At 26.9% G+C, this 22,195-nt stretch overlaps 1 protein-coding gene across 2 annotated transcripts in view; it reads right to left on the reverse strand.

The window, feature by feature from the left end:
• Positions 1–22,195, reverse strand: part of LOC109598477 (nuclear receptor coactivator 1) — a 334,843-nt gene that overhangs the window by 18,400 nt on the left and 294,248 nt on the right. For both annotated transcript variants that reach the window (XM_049966950.1, XM_049966949.1), the window contains exon 2: positions 3,886–3,993. In XM_049966950.1, coding sequence (XP_049822907.1) covers positions 3,886–3,953 — 68 coding nt within the window. In that variant the 5' untranslated portion in view covers positions 3,954–3,993. The remainder of the gene's footprint in view (positions 1–3,885; positions 3,994–22,195) is intronic.

Genomic DNA, 22,195 nt, shown 5'->3' on the forward strand with positions numbered 1-22,195 from the left:
AAGAGGATTGTGAGTGCTTTATATCCCCTGAACTTTATGGCAATTATAATTACAATGGTCGTTTGTTCGCGATCACATTAAAAGAAAATTACAGTCAGTATTTATAATTATAGTGAGGAAAGTATCATTTTGCATATTACGACTTCGCAATCAGTTAGATTTCTAATTGTTCAATTAGTTTTGCTTACATTACATACCTACACTTTTAATTATATAAATAAAGCGGCGAATTTCATAAAAAAAGAACTGATAATTAGCCTCGCATTTTTTGCGTCTCATCCGTTCTAGGAAGCTGTGCACATCAGCCTACATTCACATCTTGCTATCTTGTGCTAAACGCGGAGTCAGCGGTCCTCCGCTGTTAGATCTCGGTAACGGTGACACTGGAAGATGTAATATTTGAGCAGATGGTCTTGTGCCGTTGTTTTATTTAAAAAAAAAATTATTGTGTCGCAGGGAACATTTTTGTTATTAACGAATTCGTGAAACGCCATTAAAACTGATTGTGGTGCCTTATGGAAATTGTGTCAGGTAATAATTAGCTTTTTAAAATTGATGATATTTACAGGGGGAATTTATGAGTGGACTGCATATATGCATATATGTAAAATTATGTGAAAGCCAATTAAAATTGTTATTATTGAAAGAAATGTGTCGATTTCCATAAAATCAAAAGTTAGTGCAGACAAATCAATAAAATCATTGGTTCAAAACTAAAAGCAAATATAATTTATTACATGTTTTCTAATATATTTATATTTTATATTTACGACTTTGAAAATAAATTTGTTGCATGTTATTAAACAAGATTAATAATAAAAAATAGATAATTATTCAGATTGTTGTATATATTTGATTATCTAAAGAAAAATATGTATTTTTTATTTTAAATGAGTGTTCTATGAGTAAAGATGAATATAGTTTACTCTGTTTGATTTTGATATTTTAAGATATTGAATGTAAATTAATTAACCTCATGATAATAAACAATTAATACTTATTTCTATTACAAATTATAATCAGTCACAAAAACAAAATTATTAATTAATTATTATTTTAAAATAGAAAATATATTTTGATAATTTATAATTTTAACAATAAATTTGCTATGCGATTAAGTAGGATTTTAAAAAGTTTATAATAATATTATCAGATGATCATCAAAATATAATAAATATTCAGATTATTTAAATGATTTTAATATTTATTATAAATTATAATATTTTGATATTTTGTATGATTTCAAAATATTTATAATAATTATCAGATGATTAGATAACTTGATAATTGTATATTTTTTTTTGTTCAAAACTATTAAAAGATAACGATAAATTAAATGATTTTTTTAAACTTTAATATAAGTTATAATCATTTCATTAATAATAAATTATTATTTCAAAAAAATTAATAAAAATTAATCTTATGATATTAAGCAGGAAAAATTCCAAAATTTATCAAGATTTGAAAATTATTCTAATATAAATAATTTTATATTTTGATATTTTATGATTTTTAATAAAAATTAATGATATTAAGAAGGAAAAAATTCAACATTTATCAAAAATTGAAAATTATCTTAATAATGTATAATAATTTATATTGATAATTATAATCTATTTAAAAAAAGACAAATTATAATTTTAAAATTAAAAAATATAATCAGATATTTTAAGATTTTAAGAATAAAAAAGAAGGATTTCAAAATGTTTATAATAATTATCTCAAAATTATCAAAATTTAATAAATATTTAAATAAATGAAATTTTTTATATTTAAAAATATTAGAAATAAAATGAGAATAGTTAAAAAATTAAATTATTATTCTAAAATATTCAATTTTATTTTGATATTTTATGTTTTAGAATATAAATTGTTCTTATGATATTAAATATGCAAAAAAAACAATATTTATGAAAATTTGACAATTATCCAATTTAAAATATTTAATATGTTTATTATTATTATTATTTGGATAATTATTAAAATTTGGTAATTATACAAATAATGTTTAAATAATCTTTATTGCTAATTATAATTAGTCTCATTAATAAAAAACAAATTATTATTTTAAAAAATACTTATATTATAATATTTTATGATTTTGAAAATAAATTTATCACATATTATATTGGACAATTATCAAAATTGAGTAATTGTTTAGATAATATTATATTATAATTTTTTATATTCAAAATTACTATTTTATTTTTTTAAAGATTACCTAGTTAAAGATATAAAGTTAAATTATTTTTAATATTAATTGAAGAAATTATATAAACAGAGCTAACATAACACAGACTATTTTGATATTTTATGATTTTGGGTAAAATTTATCTTAAGTAAGGTTAAATAAAACCGATATCATATATTTAATACTTTTTATCAAACTCTGATTATTACCCAAATAATTCCTAAATTATCTTTATTACAAATTACTGTTTTATAATAAAAAAATATTCACTTAAATTTTGATATTTTCTGAATTTGTTAAAAAATTTGATATTTGAAATAATCATCAAATATTTTTTATTAAAAATTTATAACTTCTGATAATTTTGTAATTTGTAAAAAGATGAAAGAGATAATTTTATTTTGAGGCCAGGTAAAATATTTTTAATACACATAATTTTGAAAATATTATCTATAAAATAATTAAGTTATTAGTTTTTGAATAACCTGTTATTTCAGGGGTTTTTCAGATAAATAAAAAATATATTACACAATCGATCATTATCACTTGATAATTATCACGACACAATTATGTTTGTGAAGATTATTGTGGGAGATTATTATCAACGATAATTATCAGCACACCCCGTTATTAAGATATGCCAAAATTATTGTTGACACACAGTAGAACCTGGCAATTTAATATCCATTATTACAAAGTTATAGTTAATTAGTAATAAAAATAAACTGTTATTATAATTTTGCTGTTACACAATAAATAAATTAAACTTGAATAAAAATGAAAAAGTTATTAATATTAATTTTTAAGCTACATCAGTTTATAGGTGCTTTCTACCAATGTAAAATAACTTCGACCGCAACTTTTGTTGTTGAATATTCAATATATTTTACAGTTGTATTTTTCATTTAAGAGTCGCCATTTACATATTTATGCAAATATTACATTTACTGTGTGCTTTTAGTGCTTATTAGCGTTAAATATTTCTTTATTATATGCCACAATAGAATTTTTTCCCGCAACTGTATATTTATGTAAGGAAACAGGCAAACATGAAATACGAGCTCAGCATTTTTCTTGAAAAAAAAAAAAAAATACAGGTTGCGACACCAGCCTTAGCATCTGGAAACAGGAGATTATCAATGAACGACTTGTATGAGACTTTTTGTGAAAGCCAACGCCGTAACGCTAAACCGTTTGTACAATCGCCCGTCAAAAAGAAAACGCGACTTTGCGACCCGTATATCCACGTAGAAAATAAACTTATATTGTGCCACAACTTTAAAAATAATGAACACACATGAATACGTCCCACAATGATGACACCGGAGCCCAGTGTAGTGGCGCCCTCTTAAAGCTTTCCACGAACAAGCACATTCGCTTTTGAAAAGTCCTCGCACAAAAGCCACTCAGGATTTCAACGAGCGTACCAAGAAAGGAGCAGAACCAGACTGAATATAAAGGAAACGAGGAAAAGGGGGTGAAGGAACGCGGCACATCCAAACCGATATCAACGACTATGCGGCACTAAATTGCCGGTTGCGAAAGGGATTTTTATTTGAACGGCCGCCAAGTGCCGGCACCGAAAACGTTTGATTATTTAAGAGGTGTAATAATCGAATTTATTGCAAACAGACAGAGGAGCGGAATTCGACGGACGGCCGTCGTGAATGTTTAAAGTGTGCGGATGTACTTACATCTGAGCTTGCGGCTTCGTTTCGGTCTTTTTACGTTTTTTGTTGACGCCGGCGGCCAAGGCACTCATCTTGGCCCACACCGGGTCCTGCAGCTCACACGGACCAAGCCTGAAACAACACATTAAAACATTAATAACTCAACAATACGTTTTTATTTGATTACTACCAAAATAAATTTCATTTTACAAACATTTATCAGTGTAATATGAAATGAGAATGTTCTAATATTTCTTTAATTAATAATTTATAATAATATAATTAATATTTTACATTAGAGAAAACTATTTTTATTTGACCTCAGCTAAAATATGTTGAATAATTTCAATTTTAGAAACATTTATCAGAGTAATGCAGGAAATGAGCATGTTCTTCACATATTTATTTAATGAAAGTGTTCTATTTGAAACCACATCTTCCCATTTCATGTTATATTTATGTATTATTTGACATTTAGAAAGACTACTTATAAAAAATGTAGAAATTAAAAAGAAAACTAATTTTTATTCGATTTAAGCCAAAATATGTTGAATAAATTTAATTTTAGTAACATTTATCAGTGTAATGTAGAAAATGAGCATGTTCTTCACATATTTCTTTAATGAAAATGTTCTATTTGAAGACTTATCTTTCCATTTCTATGTTATATTTATGTATTATTTGTCAAATTTAGAACGATTACTTATAAAAAATGTAGAAATCGAAAAAAAGTTAATTTTTATTCGATTTAAGCCAAAATATGTTGAATAAATTTAATTTTAGAAACATTTATCAGTGTAATGTATAAAATGAACATGTCCTCCACATATTTTTTTAATGAAAATGTTCTATTTGAAACCAAATCTTTCTTTTTCTCTGTTATATTTATGTATTATTTGTCAAATTTAGAAAGATTACTTGTAAAAAATGTAGAAAACAAAAAAAAAGTTAATTTTTATTCGATTTAAGCCAAAATATATTGAATAAATTTAATTTTAAAAACATTTATTAGTCTAATGTAAAAAATGAGCATGTTCTTCACATATTTCTTTAATGAAAATGTTCTATTTGAAACCATATCTTTCCATTCATATATTTATGTATTATTTGTCAAATTTAGAAAGATTACTTAAAAAAATGTAAAAATCAAAAAGAAAGCTAATTTTTATTCGATTTAAGCCAAAATATGTTGAATGAATTTAATTTTAGAAACATTTATCAGTATAATGAAGAAAATGAGCAAGTTCTTCACATATTTCTTTAATGAAAATGTTCTATTTGAAACCATATCTTTTCATCTCTCTGTTATATTTCTGTATTATTTGTCAAATTTAGAAAGATTATTTATAAAAAATGTAGAAATCAAAAAGAAAGCTAATTTTTATTCGATCTCAGCCGAAATATATTGAATAAATTTAATTTTAGAAACATTTATCAATGTAATGTAGAAAATGAGCATGTTCTTCACATATTTCTTTAATGAAAATGTTCTATTTGAAACCATATCTTTCCATTTCTATGTTATATTTATGTATTACTTGTCAAATTTAGAAAGAAAATTTATAAAAAATGTAGAAATCAAAAAGAAAGTTAATTTTTTTTCGATTTAAGCCAAAATATGTTGAATAAATTTAATTTTAGAAACATTTATCAGTGTAATGTAGAAAATGAACATGTCCTTCACATATTTCTTTAATGAAAATGTTTTATTTGAAACCATATCTTTACATTTGTATGTTATATTTATGTATTATTTGTCAAATTTAGAAAGGTTACTTATAAAAAATGTAGAAATCAAAAAGAAAGTTATTTTTTATTCGATTTAAGCCAAAATATGTTGAATAAATTTAATTTTTGAAACATTTATCAGTGTAATGAAGGAAATGAGGATGTTCTTCACAAATTTCTTTAATGAAAATGTTCTATTTGAAACCACATATCTGTTATCTCTTATTTGACAAAGATATTACTTATAAAAAACGTGTAAGTCATTATCAGTGTAATGAAGGAAATGAGCATTAATTTCCAAATTATTTCAATATCTAGAATTCTTTGACTAAAATTCCTGAAACTGAAAACGAAACATTAATAATTTGAGAATTAACAGGATATATTTTAGTAATAAATTTTAAAATAATGGCCTGCGGTTCCACGAAATGTGTTCAAATTTTAGAAACAAATTACTATTTGTTTCATGGTAACGTTGCCAAACAGTCAACGTAAAACGAAAGAAAGTAAAAGTTGAGCAACTGAGGTTTAATATCTACGCAATATTTTCATAATGCTGATATTGTACTTTAAACTAAATGCCGTATGAAAATGTATTTTTAATCGGTTATTTTGTGCTGTTCTGAATGCAAATCATTGTGAATTACAACGTCGATTGACGTACAGTTTCTTGAAATTTTCAAACGCGATTAAATTTTCAATCGGACCAGTGTTATTTCGAGACATGAGGAACTGATTAATTATTTTATAAATGCCTGTTTAACAGGTCGGGTTTTTTGCTTTCGACTTCCTGCTTTAAGGGAACTGACGTCAGAATGGTACCATAAACTAGATCTTCGAATTAATTTCTACAAAAGAAATCAAATAATACAATTGGTATTTGACAACTTAAGGAATCAGGAAAAATGAAGAAAAAAAGAAAAAAAGATTTGTTTGTACTTTCTCCATTTCTGTTTCAACTTCGTTAATAGGGGAAAATATTTATTTGAGGATACAGTGTACACAATTGATGATAAGTGGATATATTGTCTCCCGTACGAAAAAAAAAAAACTATGAGGGCAATTGGAGCAAACGACAACAAAGTCTCGAGTCTATATAAACAAATAATATTATGGATTTTCGTCTGGACGTACACACCGGGAGAGACACAGACGCACAGACACAGACACCGACGACAAAAGAGAGGGGGCGGCGGGTGCCGCCGAAAAGGAGGGGCGGCGCGGCGCAAGGAGGAGGGAGTCTGTGCTGTGCCGAGTTCGGTTCGGGACCTCGGTGAAAAATGAAAACGGCCAGGCAGGAGCGAATCAATACTCAAGGGTAGAGGCGTCTGGCCGACGTCGTCGTCGTCGGCGGCGGCGGCGACACGCAACAGGCCCGGCGGAGCATGCGCCGCGGAGGGGTGTCGCGACGACTTCGGACGCTCACGCCCACGCACCGCGATCGCAACGCGGTTGAGGCAGGTCGCGGCATGACGCGGCACAGCTGTGTCTCGTCGTCCTCATCATTCGCGACGGACGGACGCTGCCGTCCCGGCGGTGCACGTAGACCCGAGGCGTTGCCCGAGGGCCGACAGAAAATTGATACCAATAATTGATTTAGGGGATACATCCGGACGACTCCATAAACAAGCAACATTGTGTTGTCGCCGTGTTTATTTTTTGTCGTTGTCTGTAATCAACTGTAATTTACCGAAAAATGTTTTTACATTTACATCAATAATATTATAATAATAAAATTTATTATTCTGACTATGAAGTTTTGAAAGTATTTTAGTCAAACAATTACAAAATTAATAATGATATCGAAATTTTAATAAACAAAATTAATTAAAGCTATTTGGAATACAAAAATTGGATATTTTCAACATTTTTTACTAACTAAATTGTTGAAAATTGTTCAATTTTAGGAAAGGTTAAATTTATTGAAATATAAGTACTTGAAATAAGAAAAATTGTTTCTTACCATTAAAATACTGTAAAATTAACGATTCTCTACCTATTTGTTTTATGAGTGAAACTAAATATTTGAACAACTTTCCAGTCAATTTTTCACTATTTGATCTGAAAATATTCAGTGTCAATTTGCTTGAACGGAAAATACTTGAATCTTACGACTTTAGGACGTTTTTAAAATATTTTACTTGATCAATTTGAAAAATAAATTTATAGTGTTCTTAAATATACAATTTAAATGATACATTAAAAAAACTACCAGAAATTTTATTACTATCTTTAAAAATATTGTAAAGTTAATGATTCTTTAAAAATTAAATTAATGAATCGAAATTTAAAATATTAATTTTTTAGGGATATATTTGAGAAGATTAAAGATTTCACAATGTGATTTGGAATAAACGAAGAAGTAAAATTGAGTTCTGGATACACACGTTAGTTTTTCTCTACTTTATTTAAAAATATTCAAAACAACATTACATATTATTAACGTCATTTACGTTTTTGAAGTTATTTTGGTTAAGCAATCTAAAAAATATGTATTTTAATATCCATCCTACAAATATTTTTAAAAATTTTGAATTTTCTCTTATCTCAAAGACAAATTCAATTATGAAATATGTATTTAAAGTAGAGAAGTTTGATATTTGAAACCTAAATGATATATTAAAAAATAACTGCCTGAACTTTTGACTACTAGCTTTAAAAATATTTGAAAGTTAATGTTTCTTTAAAAATTAGATAAATTAATAAGATTAGTTATCTTAAAATTTAAAAGATTAACTTGTTTATAAAAATCTCTGAAAAAATTGGAGATATCACAATGTAATTTGGAACAAATGAAGAAGTAAAAATGAGTTTTGGATACACAAGTCAGTTTTTATCTATCTGAACTAAAAATACTCAATATCATTAACGTCATTTTTTAAATTATTTTGGTTAACCAATCTAAAAAATATATATTTTAATATACATACAACAAATATTGTTAAAAAATTTTATTTTTCTCTTATGTTAAAGACAAATTCAATTATGGAACATGTATTTGAAGTAGAAAGGTGTTATATTCAAAGCCTCTCTCACTAATAAAACATTTGGACATTTACAGTCTTCTTAAATACAAAATTTTAATGATATATTCAAAAGAACTAACAGAAATTTTGATTAGTAGCTTTAAACACATTGTAAAGTTAATGATTCTTTAATAATTAGATTAATGCATAAGGTTAGTGATCTAGAAATCTGAAACATTAACTTTTTGATAAATATTTTTGAACAATGTGATTTGAAGCAAACGAAGAAGTAAAAATGAGTTCAGGATACACAAGTCAGGTGTTATCTATCTGATCTAAAAATACTCAATATCATTGATGTTATTTTTGAAATTATTTTGGTTAACCAATCTAAAAAATATATATTTTAATATACATATTACAAATATATTTAAAAATTTTTAATTTTCCCTTATCTTAAAAACAAATTAAATTATAGGATATTTATTAGAATATTAGATATAATATTATAAAATATATACTTGAAGTAGAAATGTGTGTTATTTGAACCCTCTTTCTCCAATCAAATTATTTTCAAATTGATAGTAAAATTTAAATGTTCAATTAAAAAAACCACCAGAAATTTTTATTATTGGTACTAGAAAAGTACTTTTGTACGAATATTTTCGAGCCTGTTTTTCTGATCTGAAAATATCCAAAAAACAGTAAATCATTCAACTTCTGACAATAATGATTGCACAAAAACATCAAGTAAATAAGCTACAGTTTAGAAATGTCTTAGTATAATAACTAGTTACATATTTACATTTCCACTATCAATTTAACAAGATTGTGAAAGCAAATTGAGAACATAAGCTTGAATTACATTTGGCAGAATGTTTCACATGATAGAAAGTCAAATTAGATTTTATTTAATTGAAAAATAAAATACGTTATTAATATTATTTAAAAAAGGCAAAAGGCTTTCGTAGTGGATAATTCACAAATAATAGATCCCACAATTGTAATTTACTGTTTCGTCAGGCAAAACAACTGTTCAATACTATCATTGCTTTTTTGTTCGTTCCATGCCAGTTCACAATGGATATTGTATATCTAGTGGTGTATATTTTTGTCGACCTCAAAAGTGATTAAAGTTAATAAAGAAAAATAGGTAAATAAATAGATACCGGCCAGAATAATATTGATAGACCAAATCGGTAATTTTAGTTTGGAATAAACTGTTTTTATTCATGGCAAACATGTTTGTGTGAAGCAACAAAGGATTTCGTTCCGGGAACAGGCAACTTCGTCCTTTGTCTAGTAACCAATATTTGCATGCTAATACAATGTTTTCAAAATAAAACAACACCTGTTGTTTGTTTATACAAGTATTTGTTATTAAATTTAATCGTTTTGGATGTGAAATTCGAAGTAGTATGTTGCATGGAAATATTTTGAAAGTAGGCTTCCGCAGTGCATTGTTGTGTCTGGTTCCATAGCTCAGTAATAACGGCTATTTTAAATTTTATGACACTTTTATGATTGGGAAATCATAAAAGCACTGATATAAGTACAATAACCCGGATTTAAAATTTATCCGCTGGGGGCACCACATGTTGGAGGTGTCATATCTGGATTGGTTGAAAAAATCATGGAACAATGGTACCAATTTTTCCAACTCCGGGACATGTTTGAGTCAATTTTTTGATAGTTGTTAAGCACCAGAACGGGGGACTTAGTTTAATTTATTAATGCCAATAAATATTCCGCACTTATAACAGATTTATTGTTTAAATGGTCGCAAACCGCCACGCATAGATCACCATAATTGATAACCACGATCAATATGTATTATATTGGAAAAAATCAGTTTCATATTGTTTATGTCTAAAAATAGCCAATTTGCACGCGGAAATAGAAACGAGTGGGTGTTTGTTGTTTGTATGGTTCTTGTCATAAGTAGATTGAACAAACGCATTTTGTTATTGCGTAACCGGTTTATTTGTTGTTCCTTTATCATCTTACTATCATGTGGTTCAAGTTAAGACCATACAAAACGGTCTTTTAGTCCTGCAAATGCGCAACCACAAGATAAGTCAATAAATCCGCCATACGACGAGGAGAGGGGTCTATTGTGGGAGCTGCCATATTATGTTTTTCCAGCATGGCGTTGTGGACGTCGTGTCAGCGATTTTCATTTCCACTGTCTCAGCCACAAAGCCCTGAAAGGGTTGGCAGCCTTTGAAGTAATGGAGCGTAAGGAGAATGATTTTTACGCGGTGAAATTTATCAAGAGCGAATAAAATGCATGATGGAGCGTGTAAAGGTGTAAGTATAATTTGTGGTTTTATGTTGTTACAAATTGACTCGTAAAAATAATTAGTTGTTAGAAGTTTTATGTAACCGAGACGAAATCTGGGTCAAAGAAATTTATGTGCAACAATGAAAAAGTTATATATTATACTCAAAAAACGCACGGAGAAAAATCACGTGGTAAATGGTGAATCTGGTAGTTAATTTAAAGAATTTATTGTGACTCTGTAAAGATTAAAGATTTCACAGGGCGATTTGGAGTAAATGAAGAAGTAAAATTGAATTCTAGATACACAAGTTTTTCTCTATTAGATATAAAAATACTCAAAACAACAGTACATATCGTTGATTTCATTCAAGTTGTTTAAATTATTTTGGTTAATCTGTCTAAAAAATATGTTTTTTAATATATTTACTACAAATATTTTTAAAAATTTTGAATTTTTCCGTTATTTTAAGACAAAATAAATTATGGAGTATATATTTGAAGTAGAAAGGTCTGATATTCGAAACCTCTTTCATTAGTAAAATTATTTGGAAACTTATGGGCTTCTTAAATATTCAATTTAAATGATATATTGAAAAAAGACTGTTAGAAATTTTGATTACTAATTTTAAAAACATTGTAAAGTTAATGATTTCTTAAAAATTAGATTAATGAATAAGGTTAGTTATCTTAAAATCTAAAAGATTAACTTTTTCATAAATATCTCTAAAAAAAATAGAGATATCACAATGTGATTTGGAGGAAATGAAGAATTAAAATTTGAATTCTAGACACACAAATTAGTTTTTCTCTATCTGATATAAAAATACTCAAAACAACAGTACATATCGTTGAATTCATTCACGTTTTTTAAATTATTTTGGTTAATCTATCTAAAAAATATGTTTTTTAATATATTTACTACAAATATTTTTAAAAATTTTGAATTTTTCCGTTATTTTAAGACAAAGTAAATTATGGAATATACATTTGAAGTAGAAAGGTCTGATATTCGAAACCTTTTTCATTAATAAAATTATTTGGAAATTTACAGGCTTCTTAAACATACAAATTAAATGATTTATTAAAAAATAACTGTCAGAAATTTTGATTAGTAGCTTTAAAAATATTGTAAAGTTAATGATTTCTTAAAAATTAGATTAATGAATAAGGTTAGTTATTTTAAAATCTAAGAGAATAAGTTTTTTATGAATATCTCTCAAAAACATAGAGATATCACAATGTGATTTGGAGCAAATGAAGAAGTAAAATTTGAATTCTAGACACACAAATTAGTTTTTCTCCATCTGATATAAAAATACTCAAAACAACAGTACATATCGTTGAGTTCATTCACGTTTTTTAAATTATTTTGGTTAATCTATCTAAAAAATATGTTTTTTAATATATTTACTACAAATATTTTTAAAAAATTTGAATTTTTCCGTTATTTTAAGACAAATTAAATTATGGAATATACATTTGAAGTAGAAAGGTCTGATATTCGAAACCTCTTTCATTAATAAAATTATTTGGAAATTCACAGGCTTCTTAAATATACAAATTAAATGATTTATTAAAATATAATTGTCAGAAATTTTGATTAGTAGCTTTAAAAATATTGTAAAGTTAATGATTTCTTAAAAATTAGGTTAATGAATAAGGTTAGTTATCTTAAAATCTAAGAGAATAAGTTTTTTATGAATATCTCTGAAAAACATAGAGATATCACAATGTGATTTGGAGCAAATGAAGAAGTAAAATTTGAATTCTAGACACACAAATTAGTTTTTCTCCATCTGATATAAAAATACTCAAAACAACAGTACATATCGTTGAGTTCATTCACGTTTTTTAAATTATTTTGGTTAATCTATCTAAAAAATATGTTTTTTAATATATTTACTACAAATATTTTTAAAAAATTTGAATTTTTCCGTTATTTTAAGACAAATTAAATTATGGAATATACATTTGAAGTAGAAAGGTCTGATATTCGAAACCTCTTTCATTAATAAAATTATTTGGAAATTCACAGGCTTCTTAAATATACAAATTAAATGATTTATTAAAAAATAACTGTCAGAAATTTTGATTAGTAGCTTTAAAAATATTGTAAAGTTAATGATTTCTTAAAAATTAGGTTAATGAATAAGGTTAGTTATCTTAAAATCTAAGAGAATAAGTTTTTTATGAATATCTCTGAAAAACATAGAGATATCACAATGTGATTTGGAGCAAATGAAGAAGTAAAATTTGAATTCTAGACACACAAATTAGTTTTTCTCCATCTGATATAAAAATACTCAAAACAACAGTACATATCGTTGAGTTCATTCACGTTTTTTAAATTATTTTGGTTAATCTATCTAAAAAATATGTTTTTTAATATATTTACTACAAATATTTTTAAAAAATTTGAATTTTTCCGTTATTTTAAGACAAATTAAATTATGGAATATACATTTGAAGTAGAAAGGTCTGATATTCGAAACCTCTTTCATTAATAAAATTATTTGGAAATTCACAGGCTTCTTAAATATACAAATTAAATGATTTATTAAAAAATAATTGTCAGAAATTTTGATTAGTAGCTTTAAAAATATTGTAAAGTTAATGATTTCTTAAAAATTAGGTTAATGAATAAGGTTAGTTATCTTAAAATCTAAGAGAATAAGTTTTTTATGAATATCTCTGAAAAACATAGAGATATCACAATGTGATTTGGAGCAAATGAAGAAGTAAAATTTGAATTCTAGACACACAAATTAGTTTTTCTCCATCTGATATAAAAATACTCAAAACAACAGTACATATCGTTGAGTTCATTCACGTTTTTTAAATTATTTTGGTTAATCTATCTAAAAAATATGTTTTTTAATATATTTACTACAAATATTTTTAAAAAATTTGAATTTTTCCGTTATTTTAAGACAAATTAAATTATGGAATATACATTTGAAGTAGAAAGGTCTGATATTCGAAACCTCTTTCATTAATAAAATTATTTGGAAATTCACAGGCTTCTTAAATATACAAATTAAATGATTTATTAAAAAATAATTGTCAGAAATTTTGATTAGTAGCTTTAAAAATATTGTAAAGTTAATGATTTCTTAAAAATTAGGTTAATGAATAAGGTTAGTTATCTTAAAATCTAAGAGAATAAGTTTTTTATGAATATCTCTGAAAAACATAGAGATATCACAATGTGATTTGGAGCAAATGAAGAAGTAAAATTTGAATTCTAGACACACAAATTAGTTTTTCTCTATCTGATATAAAAATACTCAAAACAACAGTACATATCGTTGATTTCATTCAAGTTTTTTTAACTTATTTTGGTTAATCTATCTAAAAAAAATATATTTTAATATCCATACTACAAATATTTTTAAAAATTTTGATTTTTTCCTATATTTTAAGACGAATTAAATTTTGGAATATATATTTGAAGTATAAAGGTGTGATATTCGAAATATCTCTGAAAAAATAGAGATATTACAATGTGATTTGGAGCCAGCGAAGAAGTAAAATTTTTTTTCTCAATCTGACAAAATAAACATACTCAAAACAACAGTACATTTCTCTGATGTTATCTAATTTTTGGAAATTATTTTGGTTAATCAACCTACAAAAAGTATATTTTAATAAGTTAGGAGGTTTTTGTAGCTGAGTCAAAGAAATTTATGTTCAACAAAGAAAAAATTACATATTATCCTCATAAAACACACGGAGAAAAATCACGTGGTAAACAGTAAACTGGGCAGTTAATTTAAGGAATTTATTGTGGTGCCAACTCGTCAGCATGGGCCTCAAACACTTCCAACTTGGAGCACGTTAAAAACTGATTTACTATTGATAAACTGGAACATTCGAATGAAATACGTCACGTCAAATAAACTTCCAGTACTTACAGCACTAATTACCAATAATACATCAACCTCATCGTACAAATGCGTTTCTCGGTTAAGTTGCTTTTGCAGTGGAAAAGTCTGGCGTTGTAAATATTAATGCGGAGCCCCGAGTATGTGCGTTATTTACATTCCCCGGTAATCCACGCGATGACAAGATAAATTTAATGCCTTTAATAGCGTTGCATTGATTTCTTTTGCCGCCTGCCCTATTACTGGGCTGCAGCTTTTAATGCAGCTCTAAATAACTGACCTAACCTTTTATTACGTTTATTAATACGCAACCGGCGGACCGAGTGCGTGAAGTAAAAGCAAAACCGGGCCGTAAAAATGACATAAATATGATGATGTATAATCCGGAGAAAGTTTTTTCTTTTCAGGCAGGTTTAAGAAATCCCAAACACTCCTCGGCAATTGTTTTACGAATACTTATGTCCTTTTTACGGTGGTACCATTGGAGAATGCTAATTCACAATTTGTGTCACTGTAATAAATGTTGTTACATCGTGCAACGGTGTGCTGGTGATTATTACAATTAGTAACTATTCTTAAGCAACACCAACGAGGTATTAATAAATGCTTTATGTAATATCCTCACACATAAAGTTCGAATTCTCATTGATTGGACCATAAAATGTTTTAAGACTTCAAAGTGTAACAATTCGTCTAAGTAAACAGTGTACCACTAGATAAAACTTACTGAAGCACGTTTTCTAAAAAATACATACGACAACAGGCGATAAGCACTTATGTAACTGCAAATAATATTTATCGTCACAGCACTCACACAACTACATATCCAATAATAGAACAATAATTTGTCTTCACTAAAAAACAAATAAATCTGCGATAGAAGGTGAGATGCTCACGCCGACGGTGTGTACGCGACTGAACCTAAAATTTATAATAGTAGAATTTAGTTTTAGTATCTTTAATTGTATTATTCGAAATGTTATCTTGACAACACTGATATGCAAAGCGAAATAAAGAGATAATGTATTTTATTTGTTGCTATCGTCCTCAGAATTAAAAAAAAATTCTTTACACTACGATAAAACTTATAAAAATCCAGTTGGAAAAGTTGTGGGGGTTGGAAATTGATTTAAACCCAGAAAACTTCAAATCTTCGCCACCTACCAAGCTGAATGAGGTTTGATGGAAGCCAAGGATTCTTTAATAAAAATAAACGTCCAATTTTAATCTTTTCAGATAAAGACTGATAAATGAAAATATATTGTGGAACGGAGATGGTAATTGATAAAAATGCTCGGTGCAAAAGGTCAAGTCATAAATTATATAAACGCTGCTGAAGCTGAGAGATGGGATTCGTGTTTATCATGAAATTAATTTAAATCGAAACGCAAAATTTAATACATCAGTTTCCATTTACTGTTCAACGACAAAAAGTTATGTGCATTTGATTGACAATAATTCAGTCGAATATAATTAATTCCAAATACATTAATTAGTTTCACGAAAGATGCCATTAACTTATTTATGGATGTTATAATTTAGCTGGAGATCGACTGTGTTTAGTTAAATGGAAATTGGAAATTAGAAATTATTTCAGTTTATCTGGGTAAGTTGTTTTGTGTGTTTGTACAGCCTTTTATCACAATTTTTCGGATTGCTACTATGATAAACAAAAATAAACAATTTTGTGCAACTATTGTTCACTGACACAAAAATCAGAAAATCCATGGGTTAAATTTTAACAAAAATTGGTTATCCACTCATCCATGTGAAGATAAAAAATGATTACATTTTGTAGGCTATTTGTTGAACAGTTTTTGTAATGCTTTTTTGTGTATTCAGTTTACGTAATGTACAATTCAGTATTCATTTCACTTTTGTTGCCTCAAAGAATTCTTTCATTTATCACAAATGTCGTTAATATAACAGTAAATTTTAGTGATCTAAGGAGAGAATTAATTGCTTAAAATAGTTAGTAACCTCTACAAAATATCTTTATAACCACTTGTACAACTATCAGAAGAAGTAAGACTTCTTGCTGTAGGAAGTGACTAACATTGAATTTGATCTTTAAAAATTAGATTCGTGAAGATAAAGAGTTAAAGATGGAGGCTCAAATGGTACTGATTCATGGAGACAATATTTTTGACAGAATTTTTACTACCTTCTATAACCTTTATTACATTTTTTTGTGGGTGTAAATGATTTTTTATTTCAAATATTGATAATATGATAGGTCATCTAAGAATTTGATGAAGGGTCAGGACTTCTTTGTAACTGATGCAACTGTCGAGGGTTGGTTTAGAGATAAACAAAAACTTATTGCCATGGGAAGTGTAGTATCTGGTCTTTACCATCCCCAGATCATACTTCCTTCCACGTTGCAACACCATCGTTAAAAATTGGACTGCTGTAATCAACGACAGTATTAGGATGTAGAATGAAATGAGGTCATCTTTAAGTTTCGATTTTGTTTGAGTACGTGTCAGAAGGCACGAAGGAAAAAGATGACATTTTTTGTGGAGATGTTTATACTTCAAACAATCGGAAAATTGAGGAATTCAATTTGCTTTCCTTCATATTTAAACTCTTCAAAATCCAGTTTTATAACAGAATAATCTATGACCTCATACACATCAAACAATCGGAAAATTGAGGAATCCAATTTGATTGTTCTTCGATTAAACCCATCAAAATCCAGTTTTCTAACAGAATAATGTATGACTTCATATTGCGACGGTTATTTTAGAGTATTTCTAATATTCCCACGTAAATTTATTGTCATCACTAGCAAGATCCCTGGGCTTACCATTGATTGAACTCGTGTGTGATATTATCGACAGGATACTTCAAAATTTAACCCTGCCTCCATAGGTTCAATAGATACTTATTAATATAGTCAACATTTTTGACAGAATTTTTAATTGTTTGCTACCTTCTATAACTCTTTTCTATTACTCAGTGACGTAGAAATTAGAACATCCATTGGTCCAATTTTAACACAAATCGATGTGTCCATTCATCCATATAATAATAAAAATATGATTAAATTTTGAAGGCTGTTTGTTGAAGAGTCTTGATGATACACTATTTTTTTGTATTCAATTTGTGTAGTGTATAGTTCAGCATTCATTTCACTTTTGTTGGTTTAAATGACTTCTATTCATTTCGAATATAGTCAATATGACAGGAAATTTCAGTCATCTACGAATTGATAAAAGAGGGAGAACCTAGAATTTTACCTCGTCGAGATTTCTTTGTTACCACTTGTGAAACTGCTAAGCACAGGAAGACATCTTGTCAAGGGAAAAGTTTACTGTAATATCTGGTCTTTTGGACTTACAGTTACCAGTTTATGCTTTCTCTTACGTTGCACGTAGTTAAAAATTGAATTGGTATAGACAGTATTAGGATGTAGAATGAAATGAGGTCATCTTCAGTGATAAGTTTCGATTTTGTTTGGGTACGTGTCTGAAGGCACGGAGGAAAAAGTCACCATTTTTTGTGGAGAGCTCTACACATAAAGCTGTAGATGATCTCCGGATCGGTGCCCGGAGTACCGCTCCACAAGCCAGTGGTAGTGGGGAGCTAACGGATCCAACACCTGCAAGTCCAATCCATCCCCAGGAAGATCTCCGATCTTCCTCAGATTGGGCTGGCGTCTACGTCAGCTTTAGTCTTCTGGTTCAGCTCACCCGCATACGTTTACACGTATGCGTTATCCATCTGGGTTGAGATCTTTAGGATCGGTACCCGGGGGGGTTTTCTGTCTCTGACTTTCCCCTTAATAAAAAAAAGAGGAAACCAATTTGCTTTCCCTGACTTTCAACCCCTTCTAAATCCAGTTTTCTAGCAGATCTCATATTACGAGAGTTATTTTAGAGAGTTTCCAACGTAAATTTGTTGTCATGACTAGTAAAATCTTACCAGCGATTGGACACCTCTGAGATACTTCAAAATTCAACCCTCCCTTCACAGATTTTGGAAGATCTTCAGCATTAACTACAGAAGACATCCAATAATGTATCTCCCATTGGAATTGCCCACTTCATTAGATTAATGCCAAGGCGAGAATGATACTGATGAATATATACAAAGCGTTCCATTTTCAATATCACTGAACTCATTAAATTGTGACTTTTCCTCCAGCCTTAATTAATTGGTCGCAATACCGTTGTAGCCAGCGATCGAAAGTGTCTTTTGTTGTTACCGTGGAACAAAACCGAAACGACTCACTTCCTTTTTCAGCGGCATCATTTAAAAGTCAAATCGTGGAGTTTCGCCGATCGGCGAGCTATTTTAAAAAGATCGCGTTCATTTTCATTCGCGGTTTGGGCTCACGTCTAGCATGAAAAGCCCCGTCGTCTCGGTACCAGCGTCGCCTAATTGTTATTTTCAAGTGGAGCCGTCCATTTGTGTAATTATTGGAATAATGCACGAATATGGGGCCGACTTAATTCATCAAATAACATAGCATTTCGCATTTATTTCATTATCTGCGGCATTAAGGCGTCCACTGCCCCGTCATTAGATCGGCGCACACAGTTGCTTAAATGTCGGTTACCATTTTAATAATATGAATTTTATATTTTTATTCGCCGGGGACACGCCCCCATTTTATTCATTACGCCGCTCTGAATAAATTGAGCCTTTTTTTGCATGAACCAGTCGACCGAAAAAATAAAAACTCTTTTCTAATGGAACTCATTAAAATGTTGGTTGTTATTTTTGAGAGTTAATAAACATATTCCATTAATTAAATTTCATTTTTTTAACCAAATAAATTAGTAATTCAAATTATTGTAACCGACAGAGGGCAATTTTACAATATAATTATGCAGTTTGTATTGGTACATAATTATGTATATAAACATCCAACTGAAATCAGATAAAAGTGCGTATCACATTTTGTAATTGCGATCTTTGAAACCACGTTTTATTTTATCATTTAAATTGATAAATGCTAAAACTAATTTCATCACAAGTACGTATGTACTAATAAAAATAATCTCACAAATAAAAGCTGAAAATACATTTTTAAAAATATAAAATTTGTTCATTCTATAATTTTTTTTTAATTTTTTAATTTAACTGCACATTATTATTTAAAAATATATTCTTATTAATATTAAAATTAAAATAGCATGATAAAATGATGCGTTGTAAATATTAAAAAATAATTTAAATATTAAATAATTATAAAAAAAATTGTTTTAGTCAGTATCAATAGTTTTTAACAATTTAATAGTAAATATTTTGCCAATTATCAGTTTAAAAGGGGTCAGTGTTTAATAACAAATATTTTGATTTTTATCAGTTTAGATTGTTGATCTTTACATCCATACGTAAAAATTATATATTTTTTATAAATATTAAGAGAATATACATATTATCAAAAAACAATAAAAAATTAAATTGTTAATTATATTACAACAACATCAACAATTTTGTATTTTTTTATAGAAAAATTTAAGATATTAAAAATTAGGAAAATAATCTTTAACAATATGAAAAATAATAATAATAAAAACAATAAAAATTAATTCAAATTTTAAGTCCCCAAAATAATAATTCTAATAATAAAATATTTTTATTATTTAAAAAATAATATGCTGTGATTAAACTGAATGTACAGGGGACACTTCTAATAAACTCAATTATTCTAAATTTTATCAATTTTGATTATTGATCTATAATTCCTGTGGACATACTTATACACATATACTTTACCCAGAAATTTTATTATATATTATATATTATTATTTATATATTAATATTATAATTACAAAAATTTTAAAATATTTGATGTAACAATAATTTTTAGATTTCAGAATGTAAAAATTACAATAAATAGTAAATTTCGTAATTTTTTATTTAAATATTAAATGAAAAAAAAAAAATATTTTTGAAAATTTGAATATCAGAAAATGATCTGGCGATTTTTAATAATAATAAATGATATTTAAAAATATAATAATAATACAAATTAATTCAATATTATTAAATTAATAAAATAATTAGCAAAAATTAAATTAACATATCTTTTAAAATATAAATATTTTATGTAAAAGTAGTGTAAACCTCTAATTAAAAGAAAAATTAACAAGAAATCATATTTTTTATTTAAAAATTTAATTATAAAAAAAATAATTTTTAAAAACATGAAAAAATAAACATAAAATAAAATACGATAATTACAAAAATTAAAAAATATTGATGTAATATTAATTAATATATTATAGAATCTTAAAAATTAAATAATAAAAATAATTAAAAATTAATAAAGGTTGCAAAGTTTTTTATTTAAAAATTTGATTATTAAATTAAAAAAAAAATATATCTTTGAAAATAGAAAAAAAAATAAAGATTGAAATTAAGATAAATAAATAAATAATAAAAATTAATTCAATGTTATTAATGTTAATAAGATAATTAGAAAAATTTTAAAATATTTATGTAAAATTAATTCATAGATTATAGAATCTTAAAAATATAATTATAAAATTAATTAAATATATCTATAATTAAAGGAAAAAATAAATAAGACATTGCTTTATTATTTAAAAACTTAAATTAAATAGAACAAAGAATAATCTGGAAAATATGGAAAAAATATTTCATAATTAATGTTAAAAAGATAAATAAAAAATTTAATTATTAAATTAAAAAAATTATCTTTAAAACAAAATAAAAAATAATAAAAATTAATTCAATGTTATTAATGTTAATAATAAAATCACAAAAATTTAAAAATAATTGATGTATTAATAATTTATAGATTTACTGAATCTTAAAAATAAAATTATAAAAATAATTATAAACAAATCTCTCTTTTGATTAATAAATTTAAATATTAAAAGTAAAAAATAATACATATAAAAATTAATACAATGTTTCAGACTAGAAAAAATTGTAATATAATAATGACTTATACTTTGATTAAAAAATAATTGTAATACACAATTAATTAATTTAAATTTTAATAGGATTATAATAATTTATTAAAAAGTTTGATTAATGTAGCAAAATTTACAACAAACTTTTATAACTTGCTAATGATTCTAATTATCATTCGAGATTGATGATAATAAACGTTCCGTTTTGTAAATTCAGCCTCCAAATTTGATTTGATAAATCTGACTGATCCCCAAATAAATGACTTGCGTGAACACCTCGTTACAATTATTATAAATTAATGGCAGTGAACGTCCAATTTTGCTACGTTCCAGCCTTAAATTACCCTAGTTTTTTGACAATTTCGTAATTCAATCTAGCCATGATTAATACATTTTTAATAACGGGGCCAGGCGTCGTTAAAAACCGTGACGTGGCCACCAATTTCACTTTTTCCAGGGAGGCGCGACAATTAAACGTCGGAACGAACGACGGAATTAATGTTGTCGTTTCGTGTGTCGCAATCGGTGCCCAGTTCAAAGGAACGTCGACGATTACGGATTCCCACACCGAAAACT

Source organism: Aethina tumida, chromosome 4 (genome assembly GCF_024364675.1).
Source record: "Aethina tumida isolate Nest 87 chromosome 4, icAetTumi1.1, whole genome shotgun sequence".
Classification (NCBI taxonomy): Eukaryota; Metazoa; Arthropoda; class Insecta; order Coleoptera; family Nitidulidae; genus Aethina; species Aethina tumida.